Here is a 13,283-nt window from a genome sequence, read left to right on the forward strand (position 1 = left end):
TGAAGAAGGGCTTATGCCCGAAACGTCGATTCTCCTGTTCCCTGGATGCTGCCTGACCTGCTGCGCTTTTCCAGCAACACATTTCCAGCTCTGATCTCCAGCATCTGCAGACCTCACTTTCTCCTCTAAGTATTTGTTGTGCCAGTGTACAAGGACACATAGATCCATCTGTACTGTAGTATTCTGCAGTCTCCCTTCAATTAAACAATACCTGCTTTTCTATTCTTCCTGGCAGAGTGGATGACTTCACATTTTTCCACATTATGCTCTATCTGTCAATGTTCTCGCTTAACCGATCTATGATAAATTCTTTCTATTCTCCTCATTACTTGCTTTTCTACCCATCGTTGTATCCTCAACAAATATGGCCACGATACGGTATGTCCCTTCATGCATATCATTAACACAAAATATAAATAGCTAAGGCCCCAGCAAATACAATTAGTCATGACACATTGATCTTCCAGATTACTTACCTGTTGTCAAGAGTAATGTGGAAGGAGGAGTTCAGGGCTATTGCCCATAAGTTATGAACTATTTGCTGGCTAATAGAGATTCCAACAAGCAGTAACTACAGAATCCAGCTACATTTCCTTCTCAGCCACAATGATTTTAAATCCTGAAATTCCAGATCTTGTAGGATGAATAAATCTTTATCAAGTTGTGGCAGATAGCTCAAAAAAATGAAATACTTTTCCCCACCATACCTGGTTTTGCCAGTAGGATCTATGTAGGTTGTCTGTAAAAGTTGAGCCCATTTGCCTTTTGCCAGTACCTAGAAATGAATTAATATCATGTTCAACAGAGCAGAATGAACTCAGTTTTACTGACTTTGACCCACAAGAATAGATCAGGAAGATCCCAGGCTGATCCCTGATCTAAGGGGATAATTGCACTGCAGCAGGACAGCTATAATTGCCCTCAGTGTCACTCAATTAAGTAATTTAGGATAGGGTTGAGGGATATTGGGAGAGATGGAGGGAAAAATAGAGTACTCAGGCTGGAAACACATAACCACAAATACTAGCTGAAGTGAAAGTCATTTTGCAGAGTGTGCAGGCTTTGTGGTTGATCAGCATGTATGAGATCAAAACTATAGAGCAATTTGAACATGTTACCTCTTCTTTGACGATTGATTGGTTAGCTGTATTATTTGGTTCCATGTTTGCTGATGGTCCCTGGAGTTGATAGTTAACTTTGCTTTGCACAGTGGAAGCAAATCAAATGGACCTTTGGACTCAGGAATAACAATGCTCTGTTTATGGATTCTAGCCAGGTCACTCTGTGCTCTCAAAGTTTCTCAATCTACAAAGCAAACTGAAGGAAGATTTGTTTAAGCTTAATGTTTGCTAAAACATCACCAGCATAAAATAACTCAATTGCCACAGAAAATAAAGACTAATATCTCTTTTACCATTGTCTCTACTCTTGGCTCTAAGCCTTCTGGCAGCTCAGAAAACAAGTCTAAGCTGTAGACTTATTAAAGGCATCAGCATAAATCCATCCAGGTACATGAATCATATGGGACTGGCTACAGATATAAAGAACCTTAAATTTGCCCTAAAAATAACAGGAAAGTGCATTGGCAATTGATAAATCACCGTCAAGCCCCAAAAGAAAACAGACAGACTCATCCAAGGTGCTGCAGAAACTTCAAGTAAACTTAAATAATAATTGTTAGAGTTAGTCATGCTTGCAACAAAAGGACAAAATAATTATTTATCATTAAAATACGATTCATGTTCTGGACCCTTTTTTTTACAATAAGGTATAAAGATTAGTTTAGTAAGTGAAATTGACTATTTAAATTCCTCTCATATGATTTAACCTATTATTTTAGCTGTTATTTTGAGAGGTTGGGTTTATCTGCAATGCTTCATGTTGGTTGATTAGCTCATTACACTGATCTGAAGTCTCAGGTAAAGAAATTAGGGGAGGTGATGGCCTCATGGTATTATCACTGGACAGCCATTCCAAAGACCCAGGTAATGTTCTGGGGACCTGGGTTTGAATCCCGCCGTAGCACATTTGAATTCAATGCTGTATTATTTGGTTCCATGTTTGCTGATAGATCTTCAAGTTGATAGTTAAGTTTGGAACATGGAATTTGAATTCAATAAAAATCTGGAATTAAGAGTCTGATGATGACCATGAATCCATTGCTGATTGTCGGGTTCACGAAATTCCTTTAGGGAAGGAAACTGCCATCCTTACCTGGTCTGGCCTACGTGACTCCAGACCCACAGCAATGTGGTTGATTCTCTCTGGGCAATAAATACATGGAACATTACAGCGCAGTGCAGGCCCTTTGGCCCTCAATGTTGTGCTCCCCTGTGAAACCAATCTGAAGCCCATCTAACCTACACTTTTCCATTCTTGTCCATATGCCTTTAAAGTTGGCGAGTCTACTACTGTTGCAGCCAAGCCATTCCACGCCCCTACTACTCTGAGCAAAGAAACTACCCCTGACATTTGTCCTGTATCTATCACCCCTCAATTTGAAGCTATGCTATCTATTGCCATCCATCTCACTGTCAACCTGATCTAACCCTCTGATTATCTTATATGTCTCAATTAAGTCACCTCTCAACCTTCTTCTCTCTAATGAAAACAGCCTGAACCTTTCCTCGTAAGGCCTTCCCTCCATACCAGGCAATATCCTAGTAAATCTCCTCTGAACCCTTTCCAGAGCTTCCACATCCTTCCTATAATGTGATGACCAGAACTGTATGCAATACTCCAAATGTGGCCGCACCAGAGTTTTGTACAGCTGCAGCATGACCTCATGATTCCGAAACTCAATCCCTCTACTAATAAGAGCTAACACACTGTATGCCTTCTTAACAGCCCTATCAACCTGGGTGGCAAGTTTGAGGGATCTATGTACATGGACACCAAGATCTCTCTGCTCATCTACACTACCAAGAATCTTACCATTTGCCCATTACTCCTTCCAAAGTGAATCACCTCACACTTTTCTGCATTAAACTCCATTTGCCACCTCTCAGCCCATCTCTACAGCTTATCTCTGTCTCTCTGTAACCTGCAACATCCTTCGGTACTATCCACAATTGTACCAATTTTAGTGTTGTCCGCAAATTTATTAACCAATCATTCCACACCCACACCCTCGTTTATAAAAATGACAAACAGCAGTGGACCCAAAATAGATCCTTGCGATAGACCTCAAGTAAATGAGCTCCAGGATGAACATTTCCCATTAACCACCACCCTCTGTCTTCTTTCAGCTAGCCAATTTCTGATCCAAACCACTAAATCACCCTCAATCCCATGCCACTGTATTTTGTGCAATAGCCTACTATGGAGAACCTTATCAAACACCTTACTGAAACCCATAGAGGCTACATCAACGGCTTTACTCTCATCCACTTGTTTGGTCACCTTCTCAAAGAACTCAATAAGGTTTGTGAGGCATGACCTACCCTTCACAAAACCGTGTTGACCATCCCTAATCAACTTATTCCTCTCTAGATGATTATAAATCCTACCTCCTATAACCTTTCCCAACAATTTGCCCACAACCAGTAGTAAAGCTCACAGGTCTATAATTACTAGGGTTGTCTCTACTCCCCTTCTTGAACAAGGGAACATTTGCTGTCCCTCAGTCTTCTGGTATTCCTGCAGACAATGACAGTATAAAGATCAAAGCCAAAGGTTTGGTAATCTCCTCCCTGGCTTCCCAGAGAATCCTAGGATAAATCCCATCCAGCCCGGGGGCTTTATCTATTTGCACACTTACCAGAATTTCTAAGTTAAAAATCACGCAATACCAGGTTATAGTCCAACAGGTTTATTTGAAAGTACTAGCTTTTGGAGCGCTGCTCCTTCATCAGGTGGTTGTGGAGTATAAGATCGTTAGACACAGAATTTATAGCAAAAGTGTACAGTGTGATGTAACTGAAATTATATATTGAAAAAGACCTGGATTGTTTGTTCAGTCTCTCATCTTTTAGAATGAACATATTGGTTTCAGTTCTTTCATATGTAAATCGTAGAACTTTTTCTAAAAGTTACATTCTCAGGTGAACTTTAATAATTGGTGTCATGTTGGCCCAGATAATGTATTTGAGTTGTGAGCTGCCCGTGTGAAACTGTCTGTGCCACAATGGTCAGACTGATTCTCGTCTAAAAAACAGACATACAGAATCTTACATGGATTCATGCAGTTTTTGAGGAATGTAAAATGTAATTCTGCATGTACAAATTCACCCACGAACTTGTGTGTGCGCGTTAGGTGGGGGGGGGGGCGGGAGGCGTGGATATGAGTGTCTGTGAGAGTGTTAAGGGGTATAAATCTATGACAGGATGTGTGTGGGAGTGTATGTGTGAGTGTAATAGAGAGGGTCTGCAGGAGTGTGTGTGCCCCTAGGTGTGTGTGTGTGTGTGTACGCGTCCATCTGTCAGTATGCGTGTATAGGGCAGTGGAGTCACCTATAATGTGACATGAACCCAAGGTCCAGGTTGAGGCCACTTCCACAGGTACCGAACTTGGCTATCAGTCCCTGCTCGGCCACTTTGCGTTGCTGCCTGTCCCGAAGTCTGCCTTGGAGGATGGGTCACCCGAAGATCCATTGTCCAGTTTATTGCCTGAATGACACTGGATTCACAATCCTTGAATGGATTTGGAGGAGCCGACGCCGGACTGGGATGTACAAAGTTAAAAACCACACGACACCAGGTTATAGTCCAATAGGTTTATCTGTAAGCACTAGCTTTAGGAGCGCTGCTCCTTCATCAGGTGGTTGTGGAGTATAAGATTGTAAGACACAGAATTTAGGGCAAAAGTTTACAGTGTGATGTAACTGAAATATTATATTGAAAAAGACCTGGATTGTTTGTTAAGTCTCTCGTCTTTTAGAATGAACCTATTAGTTTCAGTTGTTTCGTATGTAGATCGCAATCTTTTTTAAAAAGTTACATTCTCAAGTAAACTTTAACATTGGGTTTCCTCCGGGTGCTCCAGTTTCCTCCCACAGTCCAAAGATGTGCAGGTCAGGTGAATTGGCCATGCTAAATTGCCCGTAGTGTTAGGTAAGGGGTAAATGTAGGGGTATGGGTGGGTTGCGCTTCGGCGGGTTGGTGTGGACTTGTTGGGCCGAAGGGCCTGTTTCCACACTGTAATGTAACCTAAAAAAAAAATTGGTGTCATGTCAGCCCAGATAATGTATTGAAGGTGTGAGCTGCCCTGTGTGAGGCTGTCTGTGCCACAATGGTCAGACTGATTCTAATCTAAAAAAACAGACTTACAGAATCTTATATGGATTCATGCAGATTTTGAGCAAATAAAATGTAATTCTGCAAGTACAAATTCACCCCACAAACCTATATGTGTATGTGTGCATGGGGGTAGGTGGGTGTGTGTATGTGGAAGGGTATAAGTGTCTGACAGAGAGTATGCGTATGTGTGAGTGTAAAAGGGTAGAAGTCTGTGAGAGGGTTCATGTGTGAGCTTATGAGAGAGGGTCTGTGTGAGTGTGTGTGTGTCTGTGTGTGCGTATAGTGCAATGGGGTCACATGTAGTGTGACATGAACTCAAGGTCCCAGTTAAGGTTTTTAGATTAGAATCAGTCTGACCATTGTGGCAGAGACAGTCTCACACAGAACAACTCACACCTTCAATATACTATCTGGGCCGACATGACACCGATTGTTAAAGTTAACTTCAGAATGTAACTTTTAAAAACTGTTCTGCAATTTACATACAAAAGAACTGAAACCAGCATGTTCATTCTCAAAGATGAGAGACTTAACAAACAATCCAGGTCTTTTTCAATGTGTAATTTCAGTTAAATCACATTGTAAACTTTTGCTCTAAATTCTGTGCCTTACAGTCTTATACTCCACAACCACCTGAAGGAGCAGCGCTCCGAAAGCTAGTGCTTACAAATAAACCTGTTGGACTATAACCTGGTGTTGTATGATTTTTAACTTTGTACACCCCAGTCCAACACCAGCATCTCCAAATCAGAATTTCTAACACCTTCTTCTTGTGAACCTCGATCCCATCTAGTCTAGTAGCCTGTGTCTCAGTATTCTCCTTGACAACATTGTCTTTTTCCCAGTGTGGATACTGATGAAAAATATTCATTTAGTGCTTCCCCTATCTCCTCTGACTCCAGGCACATCTTCCCACTACTGTCCTCGATTGGCCCTAACCCTACTCTAATCATTCTTTTTCCCCTTATATACCTATAGAAAACTTTAGAGTTTTCCCTTATCATATCTGCCAACAACTTTTCATGTCCCCTCCTCACTCATCTTAGCTCTCTCTTTAGGTCTTTCCTGGCTACCTTATAACTCTCAATCACCCTAATTGAGCATTCACATCTCATCCTAACATAAGACTTCTTACTTTTGACAAGAGATTCAACTTCCTTAGTAAACCACGACTCCTGCGCTCGACAACTTCCTCCCTGTCTGACAGGTACTCTCTGCAACTGGATCCTCAGTTTCTGACCCACAGGCCACAACCAGTGAAAACTGGGGACAATATTGCATCCTCACTAACACTCAATACGAGAGCCCCCTAAGGGTGCGTCTCAGCCCCCTACTGTACTCGTTGCATACCCATCACTGTGTCGCCAAATACCAGACTAATGCCATTTACAAGTTCGCTGATGACATCACCATAGTCGGTCGAATCTCAGATGGCAATGAAACAGACTACAGATGGGAGGTGGAAGACCTGGAAAAATGGTGCACTGAGAACAACCTAGCTCATAATGCCAGCAAAACCAAGGAACTCATTTTTGACGTTCGGCATGATGCTAGTCATGCCCTCCTACACATTAACAGCACAGAGGTGGAATGAATGGAGAGTGTCAAGTTCCTGAGAGTGGTCATCCACAACAAGCTTTCCTCAACTCTTCACGTGGATACACTAGTTACAAAGCCCAACAACATCATCTTTTTTCAGGCAGCTGAGAAAATTTGGCATGCCGGCAAATATGCTTGCCAACTTTTATAGGTACGCCATTGAGAGCATTCTGTCTGGATGTATCACTACCAGGTATGGCAACTGTACCATTCAAGATTGGAGACGGTTACAGAGAGTGGTGAACTTGGCCCGGACAATCACAAAGGCCAAACTCGCATCGATAGAATCCATCTACCAGGCCCGCTGTCAAGGAAAGGCTGCCAGCATTTTCAAAGATCCATCCCACCCTGATAATGTTTTTCTACAACCTCTACCATCGGGAAGAAGGTACAGAAGCCTGAACATACGCACCAGTTGGTTTCGTAACAGTTTCTACCCTATTGTTGTCAGAATACTGAATGGACTCTCAAACTCTTAACATTCGCCTATACCTGTGTTTTTGTTTTTGCCGCTGTTTACCTATTATTTACTATCTACGCTACTTAACTCTGTCATCTGCCTGTATTGCTCGCAAGACAAAGCTTTTCACTGTGCCTCGGTACATGTGACAATAAATTCAATTCAATTCAACATACTTATCAAGGACACACAGTAAACGTTCCTTGAATAAACTCCACATTTCTATTGTGCCCAACCCGTGCAGTTTCCTTCCCCATCCTATGCATCCTAAATCTTGTCTTATCGCATTGTAATTGCCTTTCCCCCAGCTATAGCTCTTGCCTTCTGGTGTATACCTATCCCTGCCCATTGCTATTGTAAACATAACTGAATTGTGGTCACTATCACCAAAGTGCTCACCTACCTCCAAATCTAACACCTGGCTGTGTTCATTACCCTGTACCAAATCTAATGTGGCCTCGCCCCTTGTTGGCTTGTCCACATACTGTCAGGAAACCCTCCTGCATACAATGGACTAAAGTACTTGAACTATAGTATTCCCAGTCAATATTTGGGAAGTTCAAGTCCCCCAGAACAACTACCCTGTCACTCTTGCTCCTACCGAGGATCATCTTTGCTAGAGGATCATCTTTGCTATCCTATCCTATCCTATCCTCTACATCTCTGGAACTATTCGGAGGTCTGTAGAAAATTCCCAACAGGGTAACCTCTCCTTTCCTGTTTCTAAAGTCAGCCCATACTACTTCAGTTGACGAGTCCTCAAACATCCTTTCTGCAGCCGCAATATTGTCCTTGACTAACAATGCCACACCTCCACCTCTTTTACCATCTTCTTTGTTCTTACTGAAATATTTAAGTACTGGAACATGCAATAACCATTCCTGTCCCTGCTCTATCCATGTCTCTGAAATGGCCATAACATCGAAAATCCCAGGTAATGACCCATGCTGCAATTTCACCCACCTTATTCCAGATGCTCCTGGGAATGGACAAACTTCAAACTAATCTTTTGCCTGCCGGTGCCCTCTTGCGACCCTGAAACCTTATTTCGGACCTCCCTACTCTCAACCTCCTGTATACTCGAACTGCAATTCAGGTTCCTATCTCCCTGCTGAATTAGTTTTAAACCCACCCAAAGAACATGAGCAAATTCCCCCCCCCTCCACCAGGATATTGGTATCCCTCTGGTTCAGGTGAAGACCATCCTGTTTATAGAGGTCCCATCTACTCCAGAATGAGCCCCAATTATCCAGGTATCCAAAACCCTCCATCCTGCATCATCCCTGATGCCCTGATCCCAAATCCTCTCTCTCTCTATTCCTCATCTCACTAGCATGTGGCACGGGTAACAAAGAGAGAACAACTCTGTTTGTTCTAGCTCTTAGCTTCGACCTTACCCTCCCTGAATTTCTGCCTTAAATCCTCATCTCTCTTCCTACCTATGTCGTTGGTGCCTATGTGGACCACGACTTGGGGCTGCTCCCTCTCCCCCACAAGGATCCTGAAAACATGATCAGACACATCACGAACCCTGGCACCTGGGAGGCAACACACCAACCATGAGTCTCTCTCATTCCCACAGAACCTCCTGTCTGTCCCCCGAACAATGGAGTCCCCAATGACTAATGCTCTGCTCCTCTTCCCCCTTCCCTTCTGAGCAACAGGAACAGATTCCGTGCCAAAGACCTGTACCCCATGGCCTATCCCTGGTAAGTCATTCCCCCCAACGGTATCCAAAATGGTACACTTGTTGTTGAGGGGAACAGCCACAGGGGATCCCTGCACTGCCTGCTGGTTCCCTTTCTGTTCCCTGATGGTAACCCATCTACCTTCTTTTTTTAACCCCGAGGTATGACTACCTCCCTGTAACGCGCCTCAATAATCCCCACTGCCTCCCGAATGACCTGAAGTTTGTCCAACTCCAGCTCCAATTCCATAGCATGCTTTGAGGAGCTGAAGTTGGGTGCACTTCCTGCAGATGCAGTCAGCAGGGACACTGGTGCTGACCCTTACCTCCCACATTCTGTAGGAGAAACCTGCACATATTTCCACATCCTATTTATTTCAGCAAGGCGTTCGATAAGGTTCCTCGCATTAGGCTATTATACAAATTGCGGAGGAATGGGATTGTGGGAGACATAGCAGATTGGATCAGTAATTGGCTTGCTGAAAGAAAACAGAGGGTTGTAGTTGATGAAACATGTTCATCTTGGTGCCCAGTTACTAACGGCGTACTGCAAGGGTCGGTGTTGGGTCCACTGCTGTTCATCATTTTTATAAATGACCTGGATGAGGGCTTAGAAGGGTGGGTTAGTAAATCTGCGGATGACACTAAGGTCGGTGGAGTTGTGGATAGTGACGAAGGATGCAGTAGGTTGCAGAGAAACATAGATAGGATTCAGAGCTGGGCTGAGGGGTGGCAAATGGAGTTTAATGTGGATAAGTGTGAGGTGATACACTTTGGACGGAGTAATCGGAATGCAAAGTATGGGCTAATGGTAAGATTCTTGGGAGTGCAGATGAGCAGAGAGATCTCAGTGTCCATGTACACAGATCCCTGAAAGTTGCCACCCAGATTGACAAGGTTGTTAAGAAGGCATACAGTGTTTTGGCCTTTATTAATAGAGGGATTGAGTTCCGGAACGAGAAGGTTATCCTGCAGCTGTACAAAGCTCTGGTATGGCCATACTTGGAGTATTGTGTACAGTTCTAGTCACCGCGTTATAAGAAGGATGTGGAAGCTTTGAAAAGGGTGCAGAGGAGATTTACTAGGATGTTGCCTGGTATGGAAGCAATGTCTTATGAGGAAAGGCTGAGGGCCTTGAGGCTGTTCTCATTAGAGAGAAGAAGGTTGAGAGGTGACTTAATAGAGACATACAAGATAATCAGAGTGTTAGATAGGGTGGACAGGGAGAGCCTTTTTCCAAGTATGGGGACTGCAAACACGAGTGGACACAACTTTATAAGAAGTGAGGGGAGATAGGTATGAGACAGATGTCAGAGGTAGTTTCTTTACTCAGAGAGTAGTAAGGGTATGGAATGCTTTGCCTCCAACAGTAGTAGATTTGGCAAGTTTAAGTGCATTTAAGTCGTCATTGGACAGGCATATGGACGTACATGGAATAGTGTAGGTGGGATGGGCTTCAGATTAGTATGACAGGGCGGTGCAACATCGAGGGCCGAAAAGCCTGTACTGTGTTGTTATGTTCTATGAATGAATTTTTAAAAATCCAAAAGGTGGATGATCTGCATCCCCAAAAAGACTTCCCAAAAGACATATTTAAACTGACTGGAAAGTACCAGCAAGTCTGAACACAAAGAAAAACATGATAATACAACAATTTCTTTTTTAAACATGTGACAAACGTCTTTCAAAGACATACTGTTTCTTTTTTATCCATTCTTGGGATTGGGGGTCATTGGCAGGGCCCCGCATTTATTGCCTGATCCTAGTTGCCTGTGAGAAGGTGGTGGCGAGCTATGTCCTGTGCTGCAGTCCACGTGCTGTAGGTAAACCCACAATGACCTTAGTGAGGCATTTCCAGGATTCTGACTTAGCGACAATGAAGAAGTAGTGATAGATTTCCAAGTTGGGATGGTGAGTGGCTCGGAGAGGAATTTATGTGGGGTTGTGTTCGCATGTATCTGCTGCCCTTGTCCTTGAAAATGGAAGAGGTTGTGGATTTGGAAGGTCAAAGGATCCTTGGTGAATTGCCAAGGTGCATCTTGTTGATATTACGCACTGCTTCAGTTTCTAAGGAGTGATGAATGGGGCTGAACATTGTTTGCCGATGATTGCATACCCCCACTTCTAACCTCATGATGGATGGAAGGTCACTGATGAAACAGCTGAAGATGGTTGGGCCTAGGACACTACTCTACGTGACTTCCCTCTCACAACCATGACCGATCTTCCTATGTGCTAGGTATGACTCCAATCAGTGGAGAGTTTGCCCCCGATATCCATTGATTCTAGTTTTACTCAGGCTCCTTGATGCCATACTTGATCAAATGCAGCTTTGATGTCAAGGGCTGTCACTCTCACCACATTTGTGGTATTCAGTTCGTTTGTCTATGTAAAGAGGTCAGGAGCTGAATGACATTGGCAGAACCCAAACTGGGCGACAATGAGCATGTTGCGGAGCAGATGCTGCTTGACAGCACTGTTGGTGACAACTTCCATCACTTTATTGATGGACGACAGTAGACTGTTGGGGCAATAATTGGCCAGGTTATATTTGTGTGTACAGGACATACGTGGGCAATTTACCACATTGTTGCATAGATGGCATTGTTGGAACTACATTGGAAGAGCTTGGCTAGGGGAGCAGCAAGTTCTGGAGCACAAGTCTTCAGTACTATTGCCAGAATGTTGTCAGGGCCCATCAACTTAGCAGCATCCAGTGCCTCCAACTGTTTCTTGATATCACATGAATGAGGCAGGTCATATCCAGGGATGAGAATGGTGGCATTTGGGACATTATTTGTAAGGTTTGATTCCCCCAATTTTAGCACGAGGCCCAGATGTTAGTAAGGAGGACTTTGCATGGTCCAAAAACACATTATGTTTCTTCGGCACTCACGCTGAGGAGAAAAATTACTGAGCAGGAGCTAAAGGGAAATGGATTTTAGTAGAAGAATGAAGGAAGACTAAAGTAAAGGTTTTGATAAGGCTTTTGACAGTTCTGTACGGGGGGGGGGGGATGTGTGGTGGGGCAGAGAAGAGATAGTGTTAAGATAGAAGGGGGCAGGAGTATAGTAGCTAAAAGAATGGCCTGCAATCATGTGATGCGAGTCTAAAAGTAAAAGGTGCAGGCAAACCTTGAATTAGTCATAATTTGAGCCAATGTTTAACAGCAGTGTAACTTTTGTGGATGAGGACATGAATGGTGCTGTTCAGTTTGAGTTGTAATATGTTGAAGATTGAGGAAGAAAGGTTAATTCCAGCAAGTGGAGAATCAGAGAAGTCAAACCTCACAGTGATCCTGTTCCCCTGCCTCCCTGTACCTCCCTTCCAAGAAACATCTTGGTTTTAAGATTCTCACCTTGTTTTCAAAACCCCTCATAGCTTTGTCCCTCTCTATTTCTGATCGCCTCCAACCCACAACCCTTTAAGGTATCTGCACTCCTCAGCATCCCCAAGTTAATTGTCCCATCACTGGCAGCCACACCTTCAATTCTCTTGACACAGAGCTCTGGAATTCCCTCCCTAAACCCCTCTATTTTGCTTTTCTCTTTAAAAACATATCTCTTCAAACAAGCATTTTATCATCTGATTCAATACCTTACGTATCCTAGTGTCATATTTTCTTTTTAAATGCCCCACACCACCCTGTGAAATGCTCTGGGATATTCAATTACAAGGAGAAAGTGAGGACTGCAGATGCTGGGGATCAGAGCTTAGAAATGTGTTGCTGGAAAAGCGCAGCAGGTCAGGCAGCATCAAAGGAGAAGGAGAATCAACGTTTCGGGCATAAGCCCTTATGCCCGAAATGTCGATTCTCCTTCTCCTTTGATGCTGCCTGACCTGCTGTATTTTTCCAGCAACACATTTTTAAGATATTCAATTACATTCAAGATGTAAACAAAATTGTTGCTGCAGCCGTAAGGAAGTACCTATTGATTTATTTGTTAAGGTAGCTCTGTTGGCAGCATTCCCAATTCTTGATAAGTAGATTGTTGGAACGGGACTATACTCTGAGGTCGGAGTTCAAAAATGGGGCTGAGCAAATTTGTACAATGTGCCGTGTTCCCCTGAGACAGCAATTAATGGCCTCTCTGCCTGCTCTTCCCAAAAAGATTACCGACTGTGACCCATATCGAGCCTTAAAAATTGACACAACCCCTCAGGGGTGTTGACAGAGCTGGGGCCTAGTTATAACTCTATTAGAGCTCTACCTCAGTATTGATATTTCAAATGCAAAGATTTCAGTTCACGCTTCAATTTTGAGTCCAGGCCTGATCCAAGTTCCCTGGGGCACCTTCT

At 43.4% G+C, this 13,283-nt stretch overlaps 1 protein-coding gene across 3 annotated transcripts in view; it reads right to left on the reverse strand.

The window, feature by feature from the left end:
• The window catches only part of nudt5 (nudix (nucleoside diphosphate linked moiety X)-type motif 5), a 41,680-nt gene that overhangs the window by 26,176 nt on the left and 2,221 nt on the right, over positions 1-13,283 (reverse strand). For 2 of the 3 annotated variants that reach the window (XM_043714158.1, XM_043714159.1), the window contains 2 exons: positions 1,119-1,317; positions 708-775 (listed from right to left, as the gene is read on the reverse strand). The exons of the other annotated variant lie outside the window; for it this stretch is intronic. In XM_043714158.1, coding sequence (XP_043570093.1) covers positions 708-775; positions 1,119-1,163 — 113 coding nt within the window. In that variant the 5' untranslated portion in view covers positions 1,164-1,317. The remainder of the gene's footprint in view (positions 1-707; positions 776-1,118; positions 1,318-13,283) is intronic. 3 annotated transcript variants of the gene reach the window in all.

The sequence above is a fragment of the Chiloscyllium plagiosum genome, chromosome 23 (assembly GCF_004010195.1).
Source record: "Chiloscyllium plagiosum isolate BGI_BamShark_2017 chromosome 23, ASM401019v2, whole genome shotgun sequence".
Taxonomy (NCBI): domain Eukaryota; kingdom Metazoa; phylum Chordata; class Chondrichthyes; order Orectolobiformes; family Hemiscylliidae; genus Chiloscyllium; species Chiloscyllium plagiosum.